Source organism: Lepidochelys olivacea (genome assembly GCF_965140295.1).
Source record: "Lepidochelys olivacea isolate rLepOli2 genome assembly, chromosome: 8".
Lineage (NCBI taxonomy): Eukaryota > Metazoa > Chordata > Testudines > Cheloniidae > Lepidochelys > Lepidochelys olivacea.
In genome coordinates, this window is record NC_140418.1 from 100006721 (window position 1) to 100027282 (window position 20562).

General features: G+C 39.6%; 1 protein-coding gene across 3 annotated transcripts in view; it reads left to right on the forward strand.

The window, feature by feature from the left end:
* The window catches only part of BEND5 (BEN domain containing 5), a 1397007-nt gene that overhangs the window by 597380 nt on the left and 779065 nt on the right, over positions 1–20562 (forward strand). For all 3 annotated transcript variants that reach the window (XM_084637918.1, XM_084637919.1, XM_084637917.1), the window contains exon 5: positions 7870–8086. In XM_084637918.1, coding sequence (XP_084494044.1) covers positions 7870–8086 — 217 coding nt within the window. The remainder of the gene's footprint in view (positions 1–7869; positions 8087–20562) is intronic.

Consider the following 20562-nt stretch of genomic DNA (forward strand, 5'->3'; position numbering starts at 1 on the left):
GACGTCGCAATTTCAATCTTCCAGATGTGGGGCTTTCCCCAGATAGACCTATTTGCCACATGACACAACAGGGAGTGCCTGCAGTTCTGCTCCTTCCAAAATCACAGTCCAGGCTCCAGCACGAATGCGTTTCTCCTCCATTGGGGAGGTTCTCTCCTATATGCCTTTCCATCCATACCACTCGTTCATAAAGTGCTGCTCAAGATCCAGAGAGAACAAGCTCAGGTCATATTCATAGCACCAGCCTGGCCCCATTAGCACTGGTGCACATCTCTCCTAGATATGTCCGTGGAAGCCCCAATCACCCTGCCACCCTTCCTGGACCTTCTGACACATAAGATCACGGTCATCTTCAACATCCGAACCTCAAGTCGCTTCACCTCACCGTGTGGAAACTCCATGGTTGAACCCAATGGAGCTTTCCTGTTCAGACCAGATTACACAGGTCCTCCTTGGCAGCAGAAAACCCTCTACGAGAGCCACATATCTTGCCAAGTGGAAGAGATTTTCAATCTGTTCGGTGCAGCACCATTCATCCCCTATGCTTTCCTCAGTGCTGCTTATTCTGGACTACTTCCTCCATCTGAAGCAGCAGGGGCTTTTGTTGTCATCAATAAGAGTGCACTTAGCTGCCATCGTGGCCTTCTACCTGGGCGTGGAGGGCTGCTCTGTGTTTGCTAACCCCATGGTCAGCCGGTTCTTAAAAGGGCTCGACAGGCTGTACCCTAATGTCCATCAGCCAGTCCCTGCCTGGGACCTCAACCTGGTCCTTTGTAGGCTCATGGGACTTCCCTTTGAACCATTGGTGACGTGCTCCTTACCTCTTTTACAAGGTGGCGTTCCTGGTAGTGATAACCTCGGCCAGGAGGGTGTCTGATCTCAGGGCCCTAACATCAGAGCCTCCCGACACTGTATTCTATAAGGAAAAGGTTCAGCTCAGGGCTCACCCGGCTTTTCTCCCGAAGGTTGTGTTGCAGTTTCACATCAACCAGGACATCTTTCTCCTGGTATTCTACCCTAAGCCTCATTCCAGAGGCAGGGAGCAGAGACTCCACTCTCTGGCTGTCCCCAGGGCGCTGGCCTTTTACATCAAGAGAACAAAACTGTTCAGAATATCGGTCCAGTTATTCATGTCAGTGGCAGACAGAATGAAAGGACTGCCTGTGTCGTCACAATGCATTTTGTCATAGATCGTGTCCTGTATTCGTGAGTGTTACAACCTGGTGGGGGTTTCTGCACCTCCAACCATTGTGAGCTTCACCAGGGCGTAGGCTTCATCAACAGCGCTCCTGGCTCAGGTTCCTACTCAGGAAATCTGCAGAGTGGTGACGTGGTCCTCTATCAGTGCTTTCACCATGCACTATGTGATTACCCAGCAGGCCAGAGATGATGAGGTCTTCGGATAAGCAGTGCTCCAATCAGTGGAAGACTCTGACCCCATCTCCTGAACTTGGGCTTGTGAGTCTTCTGATTGGCATTGACATGAACAATCACTTGAAGAAGAAAAAATGGTTACTCATCTTCTCGCAACTGTTGTTTTTCGAGATGCGTTGTTTATGTCCATTCCAATACCCACCCTCCTACCCCTCTGTCGGAGTAGCTGGCAAGAAGGAACTGATGGTGTGGCGGGTCAGCAGGGCTCTATATTGAGTACCATGAAGACGCGACTCCAGGGAGCGCCAGGATTGACCCAACGAATGCTGCTATGGGAGAAATCTTCCTGCAACTGTGCACGTGCGTGCACACACGTCTGATTGGAATGGACACGAACAACACATCTCAAAGAACAACAGTTATGAGAAGGCGAGTAACCGTTTTTTTTCGCTTGTACAAAGACTGCTGAGCTGGGTGTTTCACTCATCCAAGCATCTGTCTGTAGCTAGCTAGCACATACAAAACTGATTAAATTTATCTTGGTGAATGGTGGCTAGATGTGGCAGCAGAAGGGATTAAGAATACAGAGAGGTAACAAACATATGGAGTAATTTTTTGTGTTTGCATTTTTGCCAGCAATATTAAGTAGCAAGTGATTAATTCTGCTCTGATCTGCTATTAGAGAGTGATTTTCTGAGTACTGCACGCTGCTTCATTATACTTTCTGCACAGCATGCCCTTTCCTTAACATTTCACATCCTTCTCCTCAGTGGTGTCTCCAACCAGATCCCTCTAACTGGACTTGGAGTAGTTACATTATTTGTATTTCCATAGTGCCTAGAATCCCTTGTCATAGACAGGGATTCCATTGAGGTAGGTGCTGTACAAACACAGGGTCCTTATTGTCATTTTCCACTGATTCCCCTCACCAGTGAATTTTCCTGTTTTGAAACTCTGAGTTTTTCAAAAGTGGTTTCCTACAGTTTTCCACGCACATGTTTGCAGTGCAAACCAGACAATTGCATGCACAGAGTTTGTGGGTACAATTTACATGACCACTTTAGAAAATCTGACCCTAGTATTAAGTTATCAAGCTTTCCAAACTACATAAATTTACTCCTGGAATGTGTTTCCTGACCTTTCTATGGTGGTGTCTGTCTAGGGGACCAGTCCTTCTCCTGCTGATTTAAATGGAGCAGGATAGGGCCTCATAAGAAGGCTTCCCTGCCCAAAGGTTTCATTTCATATTTACAGTTTTCCAGATTCATTACAAGCATTTTAAATGAAGGAATCTTCCAAAAATCAAATTAATCTTTTCTCTCTTCACTGTATATTGTAATATATCTGAAAAAAATATTCCTTTTCCCTCTTTCCCTTGAAGTTGTAAAGAATACAGACCGCTAACAAGCAATCTTTGCAAAGTTCATTTAATTATTTCAATTACCAAGCACTTTTCATAGAGTTCATTTAATTATTTCAATTAACGCATTAACCCTTGGAAGCTGTGTGCTTTGTGATATACTGAGACTGTAGACTTTCCAATCTTAAGAAACCCATTGATGTACATGAAACTTTGATTTTCCTACTCAGAGAGACAAAAGCAGATACTTGTAGCGGTAGAAGACCTTAAGTTGCGCAGCTGGGTTGTTAAAGATGAGAAATACATTTAGTGGCCATTCTAATTAATGTTAGCAAGTACAAAAGCAAGACTGTTATTTCTCAGTGTCTGTAACTGCCTGAGTCAGCTGTGCCAAAGCACATTCTGCTTTCTGCAAAGAGCACTTAACTCCACTTGTAATGCCCCTATTGCTCCATGAATGAAATGTAGAGTTCTGTGCAGTGAAAACCCTAGGAATTTATGCTGTCGCCCTTAAGTTTAAAATTCTGAAGATGGCAGCTCTAGTTGACAACAATAATAAGTGAAGAGAAAAATAATGCTTCAGACTAAAAGAAAAATTGAACCGTAAGAACCTCCATTTGAAAGGGCTGACTCACAAAAGGAAAGAAAAGTTTTTAGTGGATGATGAACTTGCTCATATTTTCTCCAACATTGTCGAACTCTTTAATTAATAGATAGGAGTCAAGTTGTCAGATTTAGATTTGGATGTCTAAAATTTGAGGGATGCTCAGATCTGGAGTTGGGGTTTGGTCCATTGAAAGGCTGAAGTCATTTGCAAAATTAAGGATCTGGATCTGGGTTTGGACTTCAAACACTACAAAAGTTTGTAGGTATTTGGCTTTAAGGTTTTGATTCTGGCCCATCTCTTGCAATGGCCTAAAAGAACCTGTAGTTCAGTGATTTAGTAAACTTACATCTCTATTGCTCCAAACTGATGGCAGCTGAAAATGATCACCACAGTGTGTCATCACTGCTACCACTGCTTTGCAATCATACTCACTTAATCGCTTCTCTGAAAGCAGTATTACTTAATTTTTTCCATTCATTAGTCTCTTACAGCACCTATCGTTTTTTGTTTTTCCTCCAAAGATCATCATCATTTCTTCAATGTCTACTGACGGTGATAAATTTGGCCAATCCTGAAGATGGTGGGAATTGTTTAATTTGCATGTGAACGCCATATTAAAAATAGGCCAAATACAGTTTAGGTTGCCCTTTAATGCCATTGGGAGTTTTTCCTGGGTAAAGACTTCCAGAATTAGTCTCATGTTAGGAAAAACCTCAAAAGTAATTATTATTATTTATTGTTTGTATTGTGATTGCACCTATGAGCCCCATCATGGACCAGGAGCCCATTTGTGCTCTGGGTGCTACACAAACACGGAACAAAAGGATGCTCCAAGCCCCAAAGAGTTTACTCCCAACAGCCCTGATAATATAAACACTGTATAAAGGTAAAAGAGATAACACAGGGAAAATAATAAAGTTTGTCTTTAAGGATCAAATTGTGGCCCATGACATAAATTGTTCCAGAACAGAAGCGCATATAGGATGAAACTTTCAAAGCTGCCATGGAATTTAGATACTTGCTCCCCATAAGAGATGGGGTGAATTCCTGCCTCCCCCCCCGCCCCCCCGAAGTCAATGGAATTGTTGCCACCCAATCCCTTTGATGATTTTGAAAATCTCATCATGGTGTACTCCACAAACTCAGAGTTTATATGTATCTGTATTCTGGAGAACAATGTGTCAATCACACCCCATCCTTACCTAGAGTAGCGAATGGGTACAAGGATTAGAGGTAGTGGTTTGCTAGGGCAGGAAGTGAATGCACTCAAAAACTTGGGCCCTTGAGCATTGCCTTGGAATACCTTTCTCTAGCTGCAGCACTTCTCCTAGGATTATGAGGAGAGTCAGAAGTGGAGTGGAAAGCTTTCTGTCTGCACTCCCCTATCACCTGGATGATTTTGGTATGTAACTGTGCAAACTAGGCAGCCCAAATTTGTTTCAAAACAGGTAAAATATTTAACTATGTTTCTGTAATACATTTCTAGCAACAAACTGAAAATAAGTTGCCTGGAAGATGCTATGTGCTGCAGCTGTGCTTAGGATTTGTGGGGTTTTCCTTTAAATAACCATTCTGAAGTGATGAGATTCAGGCACTTGTGTATCAATTAGCAGGGCACATTTATGGGTGTTCACTGCCTGGAAATGCAGAATGACAAATAAAAGTATCAAGGTTCTTCCATAGCTTTGCTGTCCTAGTGCTAACCATGAAATGACTGCATTGTGACCTATAGTATATGAAGTCGGTACATTTCTGCAGATCCATGATAAGATATTTTTCTCTACTCAGAAATGCAGTTAAACTCTGCATTCTGAATCTGTCCATGCCAGGCCCTGGATGCATTAGTATTCCACTGGCAGCTGCCTGTAGGTAGGAATATTGTTTTTGTCCATAACCAGAGGGAACAATCAGACTAAGCCATTCCCTGACTATAAACCAGCCAGAGTAATTGGGTTTAATTTTAATTTTTGTAATAGCTTTAAATTAATAGGAGCAGCTGCTGCCACAGTGTGTGGGTGTCCTTTTCCAGAAGGCATAGAACAAAAAAGGGAAAGAGTAAACAATAGTGTGTCTAGGACACAAAGGTTAATTCAAGAACTGAGCAATGTCTTTTCATTATCAAAAACTCAGTTGGTGATATCTAGCACTGTGTCTCTTTTCTTTTTTTCTTTCTTTCTTTTTTTCTTTTCTTTTTAAATTCCAAGATAAGATCTGAATCTGATTAGGCTCCTGTATGTAAAGATGTGTTGTTGGTATCTAAACACTAACTCTCTCTCTCCATATGACTCACAAATAGATTAACAGTGACAAAGTGGTGGGAGAGATAAGAATAGATTAGCAGTGACAGGAGTACTATTATAATTATTTTTGGAAGATAGTGCCCAAACTCTTAATTCAAACCATTTCTGCCCTGAGAGGGTGAATTTAAACCTAGGAATTGAGGATGGTTTCGACTGCTGTGTCAGACACCAGATAGTGAAATGTCAATACCAGATGTCCTAGACATCGAGATTAGCCATAATAGCCAAATGCAGCCATAAAACGGTGTGTCAAAGTGGATAATAAAACAGATGCTTAGCTTCTATAATGAAGGGGAAAGGGAATGGAATATCAAAAAGTGTATTTCATACATTAACAAAAGTTATCTTTAACTTGCTTCAAAGTACAAGATTATTGAACCATTCGTCATTTAAAAATTAACTATCAGCAGATGAATTTCAATTAGCATTACCCTTTCTGGAATTCTGAATTTCCCCCTGTTGGTCCCATTTTACATGCAATATTATTGCATAAAGTAAGGTCTGCCCTTTGTTATTTCCCCCTCTGCTAATTTGGAAACAAATAAAGTTCAACAGCTCAGCAACATACCGTTTAAACTTGCATTACGGTTTGAGAACTGGGAGCTAGAATACATTTACCCACTGCCACATCATCTGCTTGATTTGAGAGCAAATGAGGGATGTCCTATAGCACTCCAGAGTAAGAGTGAGTAGAGAAATATGTTAAGATACTCGATGAACCTATTAGGTGAGGGTACTTTATGCAGACGGCTGGTGGCAATTTTTCCCCCAATGGTACTTCAAAAAAAATTGAAAAGTATTTTTGTGTCCTTCACATATGTGGCCTTAAAAATCATTTCCACTTTGTTAGGATCAGATCATCAGCAGTAAGTAAAGGTCTTAGAAAACCACTAATACTGAAGGAAACCCTCAAAACCATCTGTGTTCAAGAACCACAGCAATAAGAGGGGCAAATAATTTTTATTTCAACTCTAAAGAACTGCATCACTGTCTCTCTATTGTATTTATCCAAGAGCATCTCGATTCCTTTTTTGTTCTCTTTGTAGCTCCTGAGTTTTGCTGATCATACTCCTTAACTGCAAGCAAAATGAGCGGGTTTTGTTCTCCATTTCTTATTAGCAATGAAAGGACAAAGTTGATGCTCTGCAGTAGTCTAGCTTCTCAGAAAGGACACATTACCATTGCTATGTGTGTAAATCATATTATGTTTTCCCTCACCATGATCCTGGTTTAGCTGAGATCTGCTATGAGCATTAGATGAGACCTGTTTATAATATTATATAATTGAATTAGTTGGAGTCTGCAGGACCACAGTGTGCTGTTGCCAAACATGACTGGTAAATTAGTTGCATTAAATTACAAGAACATGTTACAACTAGAGAATCTGACTGTCTAGATGCAGGCAGAAAACCTGTATTCAATACCCAGAGAGGCTGTGAAGAGAGACATGGAACAGCATCTGTCCATATAATGGGTCTTTGCTCATATCTCTGAAGTACTTCACAACACAAATGTGAAATAAGAGAATCATACTGAATTTGGATGGTTGTGAAAGACATCTGACAAGATTAGATATTGGCATCCATTATGCCTTAAACTGATTAAGGCATTGACATAGTCATGTAAGCACCTCCACTATAGTGAGTCATTATACTGTATTTGCATTTTTAATATGCCCAGCACCATAGTAATTGGGTGCCATATGCATTTAGGCTGGGATTTCCGAAGGATACAGTAATTCTAGACTAAACTCCCATCCCTTTCTCTTTCTAAATCAGGACCAGGTGACTGTTTCAGAAGAGAGAATATCTGGGGTCATTCTACAGCCTCACAAAACAAGAGGTTTTTGTTTCTCAAAAACTGATTTTTCCTGATACTCGCACTATATTTCTATGTATCGCCTCACCATTAAACTGGATTGCAATACAGAAACTTCCCTATGTTCAATGTTTGTCTTGTCAAGACACTGTTGCATTAAATATGCCTAAACCCTGACCTGAAGAAAGAGAGCCTCTAGGCACAGACTCATTCTGTATAATCCATCTAGAATGTGTTCCAATAATGTCCTGGAAAGGTTTGCCATCCAGTTACCAACCTCTGAGCCATTAAGGTTCCCAGCTCATTCACTTAATTAGTTCAACCTAATATGAATTCCAAGTAGTTTACTGTAAGGTTTGAATTTATCAAGATTCTTATGTCTACACATATGTATGTGTTTTGTTTTTTAGGCAAAGGCTGCCAACTAAAAATGTATATTACTATCGCTGCCCAGACCACAGAAAGAACTATGTCATGTCATTTGCTTTCTGCTTTGACCGAGAGGATGACATTTACCAATTTGCCTACTGCTACCCGTACACGTATACTCGGCTCCGACACTATCTCGACAACTTACAAAGGAGGAACATGGACTACTTCTACAGAGAACTGCTGGGACTCAGTGTGGTAAGTAATAAGCATGTTTGCCAACTAGCATGCTTCATTATGGATGTCTGCCCTTAGATGCTTATACAGTGTAATTCACTATCCCTGTTGAAGTACATACGCACATATTTGTTTTACTGCTATCAATGACACATGAGGCAGCTTGGTTGCGTGGTGAAATATAGGCAAATGCTAATTTAATTTCACATAAAATATCTCTTCTGCAACATGTAGTGCAATGCTAAGATTACCATGTAGGACCAGTTCACCTCCAAAGATATTAAATGGGAAAACTGAAACAGCTTTACAAGGGAAATTTGATTCTTGGCATCCTCTGTCTTGTATTTCTGTGAGATTTCTTTTGAATGGGATTATAGCCTTTACTACCATATGCAAACCATTTTTTTTAAAAAAGGAAAGTGGGTAGATAGCTTAACCTTAAAAATGGTTGAGTATTTTGGTGGCCATGTGAAATGGATTTAGCTGTCTTAGTCCCACCCCTAATGTCCACCTCAAAAATAAAATGCCACCAGTTGGTTCTCACTGACACACACGTTGTCAAAGAATAAAATGAGGCCTGGAGACTAAGCCTATTCTTTCTCCCCAATAGATGGTCCTTCCTGGTCAGGCTTGAATCAGAGCATTGTGGGAAAAGCTTGAACTTTTATTCACCTTGATGTAATTTTTCTGTGAATGAAAGTATTGCCAAACCCAGACATTCCAGAATCCTGACTCAGGGTTGGTCTATACTACCATAGTAAATTGATCTAGCTTACGCAACTTCAGTTACGTGAATAACATAACTGAAGTCGACGTAGTTAGATCCACTTACCTTAGTGGCTACACTGTGCTGTGCTGACAGAAGAGCATCTCCTGTCGATTTCCCTTACGCTTCTCAGGGAGGTGGAGTACACAAATCGATGGGAGGGTGCTCTCCCATCAATTTAGCATGTCTTCACCAGCCCCGCTAAATCGACACTCGCTGCATCTATTGCAGCAGTGCGAATCTACTGGTAAGTGTAGACAAGCCCTCAGGCCCCAAAATCATAAGATTGGCTTAAAAATCGTGAGTGTTTTTAAAAATCATAAATGCTGGTTCTTTTTTATTTGCCTTGGTTTCTGAGCCTTTAGGATGCACTTGCTTCACAGTTTCAAGCTTTTCTCCACAACCATAAAGGCTAGAAACTTTTTTTTCTTTTTGTATTTTTATGAGAGCTGAAATGTTTATGCAATCTCCAGCAGCTGGAGTTTTATAGAAAAAAATCTACAAAATATCATGAGATTTGTAACAAAATTGTGAGCGTTAGAAACACTGGGATAAATAGAGGACTTCATTCACTAGGCCTGTCTGGTTCCCTTTACTAGCACTCAATTTATATAAAAATGAAATAAAATAGGAAATTAAGAAAAGATTTAACAAAGAGGATCCCCCCTTTCAAACCTTTTTATTGGTGAAGCAAAGTTCTTGGTTAAGAGAAGCGCAGTACACATCCCTGGTTGACATTAATCATCCCAATTAGGAGGCCCAACAATTACATGGGGAAAATAGATAAAAAGAAAACACAAAATCCATAGGGGGTTGGAAGTAGGAAACTTAATAATTTTGATTTTCGTGGGATTTAACGATTAATCTCAGAGGACACAATTGTCATTAATTGTAACGTAAAACTGCTTTTTGTTAACTTTCACTCTCTGTGAAAATAGAGAATAAAACGGTCACATTTGCATGTTCATCAAAACCAGATTGGCTGATTAAAACATTGAGATATGTAGGATTTGTCTTTCATCTGCATTTTGACAGACAGATGTAGTCTTTAAATCTTGTTAACACTGCGTTACCTGTCACCACTAAATATTATTTTTCATATTTCAGAAAATTAAACATGCCATTCAAAATATGGCATGGAATTTTTCTGTGTATAACTCCAGATTTTATATCTAAATGTACACACACAGTTTTTTTTCCAGAACTTGATATAATAACATTTTGCAGCTCACCAGGACAACATGTATAAAAAGCTTTTTAATCCAGCTCATGATGTTATCTTTGTACGAAACATTGCAATCGTAACGGATTTCTGGCTTTTCTCCATATAAGAACATCCTAGAACAGCTTGGATACTTAATGGTTTTGCAGGGCTTGAATAGGCAATTTCTGTAAGTTCACTTAAATATTTAATGTAGTGTTTCGTTGCTTAGCATATGACTTTAAAACAGGATTCTTTGGGGGGCCCTGTACCAGGCTGCATCAAAACAGAAGTTGACTGTACTTGAGAGGATCAAATGCCGTATGGGATGGTTTTAGAAATTAAGGGTGAGATCCTCAACCCCACTCTGCCACTTTTACACTACTCTGGCCCTTTCATAGGTCATAAAGGGGTCCTAAGAGGGCTAGTTCCAGCTGTGGGGTTGGTTGCAGCAATACTGCTGAGCTTCTGAGCAGCACTGCAACCCTGTGGCCCGTGGGGCTGCTTAGGGAGGCTGCTGTAATTTAGCCAGGCCCCCAGGACTGTCTATTTTCTGTTGCGGGGTCTCTCCAGCCTTGGACTGGGAGGGCACAAAGGTGATTTGGAGCTACCTTACTTAGCTCCCCTAGCCTATGAGTTCTGTACTGTGTCTTGAAGAGGTGCTGAACAGAACTTCACCACGGATCTTTTCTGTAGGATAATAGTGAAATTCAAGTCTCAAGAAGCCATATTTAGGTTATTGTTTCTAAAGCCTTTTTGAGCCACTCATTTTGCCGCACTTAATGTTTTCAAAGTAATCTAAATTCATATTTTCCTCTATAAAAAGATATTCTGCCTCAGTAAATTCCTTAAATACTTTCAAAAATTCTATGAAACTTGAAAGTGAAACATCAATATGGGACATTTAACTGTCATTAGATCACAGAATGGCAAAAAGGAACAGAGCCAAAAGGCGACAATTCCTATTGCTAATATGAATGGATAACTTAGTGGTTCTGTTCTGACCTTTAATATTTATGTGCTTTACTTCAGAGAGCTATCAAACATTCTAGATGTGCCAAATGATCTTGAAAATAGTCTATCCTACAAGCTTGGTATCATGGTGTCCTGGGTACCATTTATCCTGCTACTTTCATTCCGACCTCACTGGCTTCGGATAAGTTTAGACTGTATACATACTATCCAAACAGATAACAAATGTAAAAGTTGAAGATTTTTTTTAGAATGTGCCTTTATTTATATTGCATAGTAAATGTTTGTCATACTGGAATATATTATACAACATTGAACATAATACAATGAAAGATTATTTCTATATGTGTGTGAAAATGTAAACACATAAGTACACACACAAACAATGTATATAGATGTACAAGTATATTGTATGATGTTTGTATAGCTCCAGGTATGTCTCATCGTACATAATATTTCACAGTGACCAGTTTTAAAGTGGATAACGTTCAAAGTTGGTAATCTAAACTATCTGCATGTAGTGCGAGATTCTTGGCTTTTCAGTACACCCATACCCCTACCAAACATTGCACTGATCACTCACTCTTAATTAAATGAGCTCAGTCAGCTTGGCTCAGCTCGTATGGTCCACTTTACAAATCACCACTCACTTGGCAGTATTTTCATTATTCACTCAAAAGCGAGCCAAGATTAATTGGACACAGACACTTCCTCTCACCCCATTAGGCAGTAGTGCTTCCAAATTATACTTGAGGTGTATTGTGACTGCACATACAAACCGCAAGCCTCAAAGGAACTTGCTCAGTACACAGAGACTGGAATATGGAATTGTGTTAAATTAAATATTAAACATACATATTTTAAAACAAGAAGGCAATATGTCTGATGTAGAGCTGTGTAAGTGAGCCATCACCTCTTAAAAGAGACATGAGATGCAGACTAAAATAGACCAGAATGTGGAGGCTGGGGGCTTGATTCTGATCCCACACTGGTTTGGTGTTGGTCTCTTCTTTTCACTGGAGTTACTTCTGATTTACACTAGTGTAAATGAGATCAGAATCAGGCCCTGGACTTGTGAAACTACTTACCAGATGTTACATTGCTGGCTCACTGATCAAATATCCTTTGTTCACTGTACAAATGGCTGGGTACACCAGTAAAAATAGCTAATGAGTTGTATGGATAGCCACTCGCCCATTTTAACTGATCAGTTATGACTGGTTTAAGGCATGAAACAAAGAAAATAGTCAATTTTTCAAAGGTTAAATTTTCCATTTCTATCTTCAGTGTTAGGTTATGCAATAACAGTCCTCTATAATAAAGCTATACTCTTCTTATTTGAAAAAATGGAAGTTACAGGCCTCTCTGTGTGATGATGCATCATACTTTGCAAATGATATTGGTGTCAGATTTTGTAGTTTCCAATGTATCTAACTGCAACTAGGTTAAAATGTCACCTAAATGCAATTTGTGACAGTTTACTCAGGGTGAAAATATCCATAGAAACAACAGTAAAGAAAACTAAGCCCAACTTACTCCTTTTTCTAGGAAGTACGGGTATTCCTACATATGTGTTAGGGGCACATTCACTTTATTCCTCTGTAGATGTGTTTACTCACACATAAATATCAGCTAGTGCTGCTATTTCCCTAGCATTGATAATATAAACGGCATTCCGAAACCAAATGCCAACTTTAAACTCTGCTATAGTTATTTTCTCTGCCAGGTTGGATACCAGCATGAGCAGAGTTGGACCTGAAAATGACAAATATCAGAAACAATATTTTCTTGCTTTTCTTTAATAGACTTATACTGTAAATATATATTTTTAGTTTAGTAGGTTTCCAGGTGATTTTGTGTGTTAGTAGAGGAAAATAATATTGAGCTATATTATGTCATCGGTTTTTAGGAAGACTTCCCAACAGGGGTACTGGAACAATTTTTATAGTGGGGGTGCTGAGAGCCATTGAACCAAACTGTAAACCCTGTATAAAGGAAACCACTTCAAGCCAGAGGGTACTCCAGTACCCCTAGTTCCAGCACCTATGCTTCCCAATTTGAATTAGTGAGGAGTTCTGCTTTAAAATTTATAGCATGTTATGGTCCATTCTTATTGCCATCAAAATTCTCACCTGTCAGTGCAATGTTCTAATCTAATGGTTACAAATAATAAAACTTTGCACTGGATGCTTAGAAGTTTGTTCTTTGTGGCAGCACCCACAATGTGCTATGCTCTTTCCAGATGTACAAGAAGGCCCCTCCACTGAAGAGCTCACAAACTAAGGACTGACTGGTAGACAGCGGTCAGAGAAGCTTTTGTTGTATGGCAAACTGTATTGCTATGGCAGTCTGCTTTTTGTGGTTCTGATAGACACAGTGATAAAGATTTCATAATGCAGAAATTGCATATTCATAATCAAAAGAAAGGGTTTTGGTTTAGGTCACCAGCAACATCTAGTTTTATGAAAAAAGTAAACATAACTCTAAACATTGCTTTGTAATTAATATTGCCTGTGTCTATCACATACATAAGCTCACAATTCTTAAGTGCTAGAAATAGCATTGGTTTATATAGGAAACTCACTCCCAGAGTATACTCCATTCTGAGAGGAACAGATCATAAATCAGAAAAAAGAATTAAAATCTTCAGTCAACATTTTAGCTCACTTGTGACATCAACTCTTGTCCTACCAAAAAACATTAAAAAAAAAAAAAGACAGTGGCTGGAACTTCAGAAGAGAGGAACTTTGAGCTTAATGACTCTGTTGGGATAAGAAAGCAGAATCAGCTGCAGATTGTTATGATCCATTTTATAGAAGGAAAACCTGCTTGAGGGAATAGTGATAAATGAACTGTGTGCTATGTTGTTTACTGTCAACCTATACAAGCCATTTTCATATAATCCTATTAAAATAAGCAGTCTGTGATGCTGTATCTACATTAGTGTGAAGATTGTTAACTACATCTTTCTGTCACTTAATATTTACGTAACTGCACTCAAGGACATAAGAACAGAATGAGATTTTTAAGGAATGTGTAACGCCAGCAAACCAGTGCAATATCCTAGATTGAATTGATACTGCTTTCACTTTCATTTCCAGAAGCTTTGTTTTCCGTCTTTTGTAGCAGAGCATTAAACAATAATTACTCTGTTGACTGTGCTGTTGACCACAAAGGGTTGAAGGGGCCCTGTAATGCTATCTGGAGTGATTAGCTCCATTGCCCAGTAGCACTTTACTGCATCGACTCTGCTGGGATTTTGGCAGTGTTTGAATTGGTTCATGTTTGGCTCTCCTGGGTGGTGACTGTATAAAGCTAGTGCAAAGCTATATTTTTTATTTTATTTTATAATCTCTGATTACTGACCCGAAAGATGGTGATCCTGGCATACTTTAGCTGCAAGGCTGTGGTTTGGGATTGAAGGCTTTTCTAAAAGATTAAAAGTCTGCTCGTACCAAAGGATTGGATATACTGCACACAGAGGGAGGTTATTCATTTATTTAGCTTTGTACTCCTCACTGCATAAAAGAATGCCTATCTGATCCTCTGGGCACCTTTGACAAGCTGTTATCTGCAGAGTTCATATATAAGGAGTTAGCTCCTACAAGGTGCTGGGCATGCTGGACCTGATCCAGCAAAACGTTGAACACATGCATAACTTTTAAGCATGTGAATGGTCCCATGGACATCAGTGAGGACAACTCATCTGCTAAAAGTAAAGTATATACTAAAGTGCTTTGCTAGATCAGGGCCACAGTACTCAGCACCTTGAGGGCTCAACACAAAGAAATTCTGGCAATTACCAACTGATAGTACCACCACTGTGGCACCGTGAATATAGCAAAAACGTAATAAATCCCACCTACCAAACTGCGACCAGAGTCCCCAACCAAACCCATCTCCCAACACCCTGCAGGCTGAGGAGGAAAGTTACGCATTGCAAAGTGCCTTGAAGGAAAATGGATTTCGGCTGTCTGGACTATGTGTTGGATTCTGGGTTCCTTTTAAGATGTTAGTTTTGTTCTATAAAGCCTAAATGGGCACAGCATTGCCTATCTAAAGCCATGTCTACACTACAAAATTATTTTGACCTAACTTCTGTCGGAATACAGCCACCACAGTTCTTAAATCTCTTGGGTGTGCACACTTGGTTCCTTGTGTCAGCGGTATGCGTCCTCACCAGGAGTGCTTGTATTGTCAGCGTGGGGCTTTGTGGGATGGCTCCTGAAAGCCAGAAACAGCTGGTGTAAGCAACGCAGTGTCTACACTGCCAATGCATCAACCTAATTAAATCAACAATGACTCTATGCCGCTCGGAGGGGTGGGGTTACTAAGTCGGCATAGAAAGGCATGTTCGTTGGCAGGAGCCAAATTTAAGTGAAGACGCAAGGTAGCTTACGTCAACCTAACTTTGTAGTGTAGACCAGGCCTAAGAATTTGCTTCTTTCCATGGGATATTGCCCACAACTGAGGTTACCAGAGACAATTGAACTACAGACTTACTGCTATAGAAGAGAGGAGGCGACAGGCAGAGCATTGACGGCGCATGACATCAGCTGTTTCTAACCAAACGTACTCCTTGCAGTGTGGGAGTAAATCAAATCTGCAACCAAGTAGAAGCAACTTAGTTTAATCTAACTGTCCAACACCATAAAGAGAGTCACTGGACGACATTTTGTGGATGTTGTGGTGGAAGGGAAGAACCATTTATTTGCCTCCCTGATAACCATGGTATAATTATGTTTTAAAATTCTTTGTCATACAAATCCAATTTGAGCTGAGTTTTCTTCCCCATATGCTCAAGTCATCTTCCCTCTTGCTTCAGCTGACACAGATCTTCGCAGAAGAAAAGAAAGAGGATGGCTAGGGATCAGTTTTGAGGATGAAAGAGTTTTATAATATTCTACCAAACCACTGATAGAGTGGTCATTCAGAGCAACAATATTCTTCCTAACAGATCTGCTCTCGTTCCAACCCCTTCTGAGGGCAGATCATCAAAATAGGTCTCTCTTTTTGTTAGAAGAGGTGAGGCCCAACCTAAAATTTTAAGGAAGTAATGGTCAGTCCATGACAATATTTGATTTCAAGTTTCCCCACGTCCACTATTATCTTGAATACTAGTGTGTCCAGCTATGAGTTGAGCATCCTCCCAGGATTTTCTCCTGGGGCTCATTCTACGGGCTTAAAAATAGCAGTGTGGACATTATGAGAAACTCGCTGGGTCTCAGAGCCCAAGATCCACCCTCAGCATGAATGTCTGCACTTGTATTTTTAGCCCACAATACGAGCCCAAGTCAACTGACCCGGGCTCTGAGACTCGCTGCTGTGGGGTTTTTTTTTTAGTTATTTGCAGTGTAAATGTACCGACTATATTCTATTGATTGTAGTACGGCCCCGCTATGCCAATATTTCTTTGTCTTTTGCTACACTGTGTACCAAGCCAGAACCAACTTCACTGAAATGGGTCCTGAAGCATCACCCAGCCAGTTCTCAGGGTTGTATGGAAAGCCAGGAACCTCATCTTTAAGCAAGTCATACATTACTTTTACCTTATTGGCTACCAACTTTGCATTAATAAACAGGGAGATGAGAATTCCATATCCTCTGACACCTTTTCTTCCAAGAGAATGTTAGAGTTATGTGGGAATCCTTGTCCATAGCAGAGAATAAAGGAGAGTATTTTTCTTCAAAATTACAACTAATGAAAACTTAAACTGTAGGTCCAAAATGATGGCATCACAGTAGGATCCAATCTTTACATGCTTTACTAAATGTACTATTCAAAATTGGATTTTGTTCTTTAACACATCAATAATTTTTCAGCCTGCATTTAGTGGGGACTGCTTAGTGCTGAGAAATAAAGCCCTCGTAAGGGTGTATATGCATATATAAAATTATTGTTTTTACAACTTTGGACAAATATTATAACCAGATAAATTTTAGGATTACAATGTATGTAAAGTGTGTATGTTGGGGCTGGGGGGAGGGAAAGAGGTAGATTCACACTAGTTAAATCACTCAGAAACTTAACAAGTTGGCAAAATTGACTTTTGTTTCCTTCCAATTCTGCATTATAGGCTGTAAACTCATTCCTTTGGACTGTCTGCAGGTTCTTGGGGAGTGGAGCGAGAAACAGAACAGTGTCATCAGATATAAGTTAGTGATATAGAACTAGAACAGCAACTTTTACACTGAAAGGGGAGGTTCCCGGCTGTGGTGCCCTTATCCCCTTTCTGTGGGGAAGTCTTCAGGGTTAGTGAGTCTCTGCTCAGGCAATGCCATATCCATGGAGACCTCTATGCAGGATCTGGGAGAAGAAGAAAATCCTATCACAGGATGAATTTTGACACTCATCTGTGTGCATGAAGGGTTAGATTAGCACGCGGTATGAGTGCCCAGGATATGGGTGAGTGAGAACTTCAGAATTTCTCACAGTGTTATTTCCCGAATGATCTGTGTGCTCAATGCAGTGCAAACATACAGGGGAACACAGGTTGCTTACATCTAAATGAGATGCAGGCAATACAGTTCAGACATATCTGGGTTGAGGCCCATTCTGGAATATGTGAGCACTTTTAGAAATTTACTTTTCTGCTTTGTCTCTGAAAGCCTTACTGAAAGAAATGTGTTTTAAGTAGAGATTTGAATGGAGAGGGACATCATTTGGCACACAAATGGCTGATGTCAGTATTTCTGAAAAAGCAATTTCTAGTGAAATGTATTTTATAGTTCAACATCACAGTAGTTAGCTAGAAAAGACCGATTCAGATCAAGTCAGTTTCCTGAAAATACAAAATATTGTACAAGTGATGTTATTGGGTCTAAATAATGAAAGCAAAACATTGCTTTTGGATTTTTTTAAATATAATAACATATAATAAACATTTGAGTTTACAAGTGTTACTTGTTTACAAGTGACAATAGCTACTTAACTGAAAAAAATGTAATGTGTCGTATAAATGCTTTTTTAGGAGAGGCTACTTAAAATAGGTCTTAAATGGAAAATCAGTCATAAGGCCACATGGAAAGAGCTTCATTCCCCTTTTCACATTTTCAAACAGCAGTTCAGCACCATACTGTGGCAGCAGAGAACAACCTGAGAAAAGTGAACATAGATTGAAAAGGTCTTGGTTACAATTTGACATTTTCAAAGAAAAAAGCAGCCCTAGGCCAAAAGTCAAAAGTTTGCACTAAAATATCTTAGACTTGTGAAAATCATTTTCAAGAGAAAAGTGTTTATTATCCCTGTTTTTTTTTAATAATCTAAAAGTGTGTAACTTGCAAGAGAACATAACATAATGATAATGCTTGTTATTAAGACTCCTGTTTTCATAAATATGCACACAAGCAAAATAATTTTCATAAACAAGTTGTTCCTGTTTTTAAAATGATTTGTGTTTCCTATTCATTGCATCCTAATGTGGTACATACATGGTTCTTTGTTTAGTTAAGTTTAAAGCAGAGTATTATTGCTGAGAATTCAATAGAATTTATTTACGTTTTTATGTAGTACATTTTTAGTATTACATAAATTCCTTTTCTTTTTGACTTCCTGAATCAAACTGGATTATAATAATGCATTAATATACATCATGGCTACTTAAATCAGCTTTTTTATTTCATTAAGTAACATTTGCACGCAGTTAAGGATTTTTCAACTGAGATGGACAGAATTAAAATATTAATGAGTCTTTTTCATATTGCTGTAAGCTGCACAGTTTTCCAGTGCAAAACCCCCACAAACTTATAATTAAAGAAAAAAAACTCAAACATGTAGAACTTTCATCTGACAGTCTTCTTTATAAACATCAGTAAAGTCTCATAACATTCTTTTGATGTAGGTAATATCATTATCCCCATTTTCCAGAGAGGGAAACTGATGCACAAAGCAGTTGGGTCACCCAGTAAGTGGCTGAGACTTTGAGCCTGAGTCTATGATCTTTTCCGTACGGGTGGACCCTTGTATATGCCTGGAGTCTCACTGCAGGATTGGAGTCTTACAACCCCAACTCCTTATTCCCCTTCCTAATATTTAAGTATTGCAGCCACTGCAGCCTATTTGCCTTCCTTTTTGAGGGAGCCAGCTAGTATTTTATCACATAATATTTCACTACATAATTTCAGTGCGCTGATTGTAGGAGGAAGATATAGGCTAAAATTTTCCAAAGGGCTCAGCGCTTATAGTTTAGCTCCTAGTTATGCACTGAAAGGAAATTGAGCTCTTTGGAAAATCTGGTCCCTGTTGTGTTGCTCAGCATTTGAAAATCTGGCCCACAGTGTTTGAGAAAATATTTAGAAATGGAATCTGCTTTTTTGCATAGTTCACATGATTTAAGATCTCAAGTCTCTTCCCCTTCACCCTATCCCGCATTTGAAGAGTGACCAGTAAGTTATTAGGTCTGATGGGAAATGTATAGGAACATCAGAGATGACTGATTAGGGGCATTTTAGACATTAACAACTGAAGACTGAAACAGAGGATGGAAGTACTCTTCTAATAAAGCAGGAGCCATGTTGGCACTGCAGAGAGATACACCAAGCTGTCTGCCAGGAACAAGAATTGAAGTGAATCCAGAATGTGAATATTTTGAAATCTCAAAGGTAATAATTGCAGCAAGAGTGGTGCTGGAAATCCCACGGGAAAATGGCAGAGATGGTAGTTTATAAGGGATTCTGTGGCATAAGGAAGGAAGATGTAGCCATAGGATTGAGATTAGTAATGTCACCACTAACAATGGGAGCTTGAGGCAATAGCTAGTTTCACGTGGGTGATTTTTTTAAAAAAAGTTTTTAAATTTCTAACCGTAATTAATGTGAATGGTTTATTTACAGAGTATATGTATAAGTGAAAGTAAAGCAACATGAAAAACAGCCATTGTTTTGTTGGACAGGGTGTGTGAAGTGCAGGGAATGTTGTGTGTAGGAACAGAGCATCACACACAAACCTGGAGCATTGCCTGATGTTGGTCAAATATTCCTTGTTACTGGCTTCCAGGAAGAGATGAACTCCCTGTTTTTAGCCAGAGGGTTGAGGATTGTTCCCACATTGAGTCTGGTTTGCATAGTTCAGATGTTCAGATCAGACTCTATGGGAAGGTCTGACTGTCACCTCATGCTTTTCAATGGAGGGCTTATATCATAACCTGGTTATGGTGTTGATATGGGTATTTCACCATAGCCTTTGAGACCCATCTTCTCACACATGCTGAGACATATCTAATGTCCCCTTCCAACTAGGGTGTCTGACAGTTAGCTGACAGCTATTACCATCTATTAGTGGGGGCTCTCAGTCATCTGGTCACTCATCACATTCTCACTGTCTCTTGTGCCATGATGGTTTATTGGTGAGCTCCAGATACTGAAACTTCTGGGCCTTATATTGGAGAGGAGATAACTGAGGAGGTTCCTGGAATCAAATCATCTATTGTGTAGGGAATGTATGTGGATGTTCAGAAGAGCTGTTTCTTCTGCCTTAGACATCACAAGACACAGCTGAACTCTTTCAGTAGCATACTATCTGTGTACTCCGGGCCATCTCACCCTAGTAGTAGTTCCTCT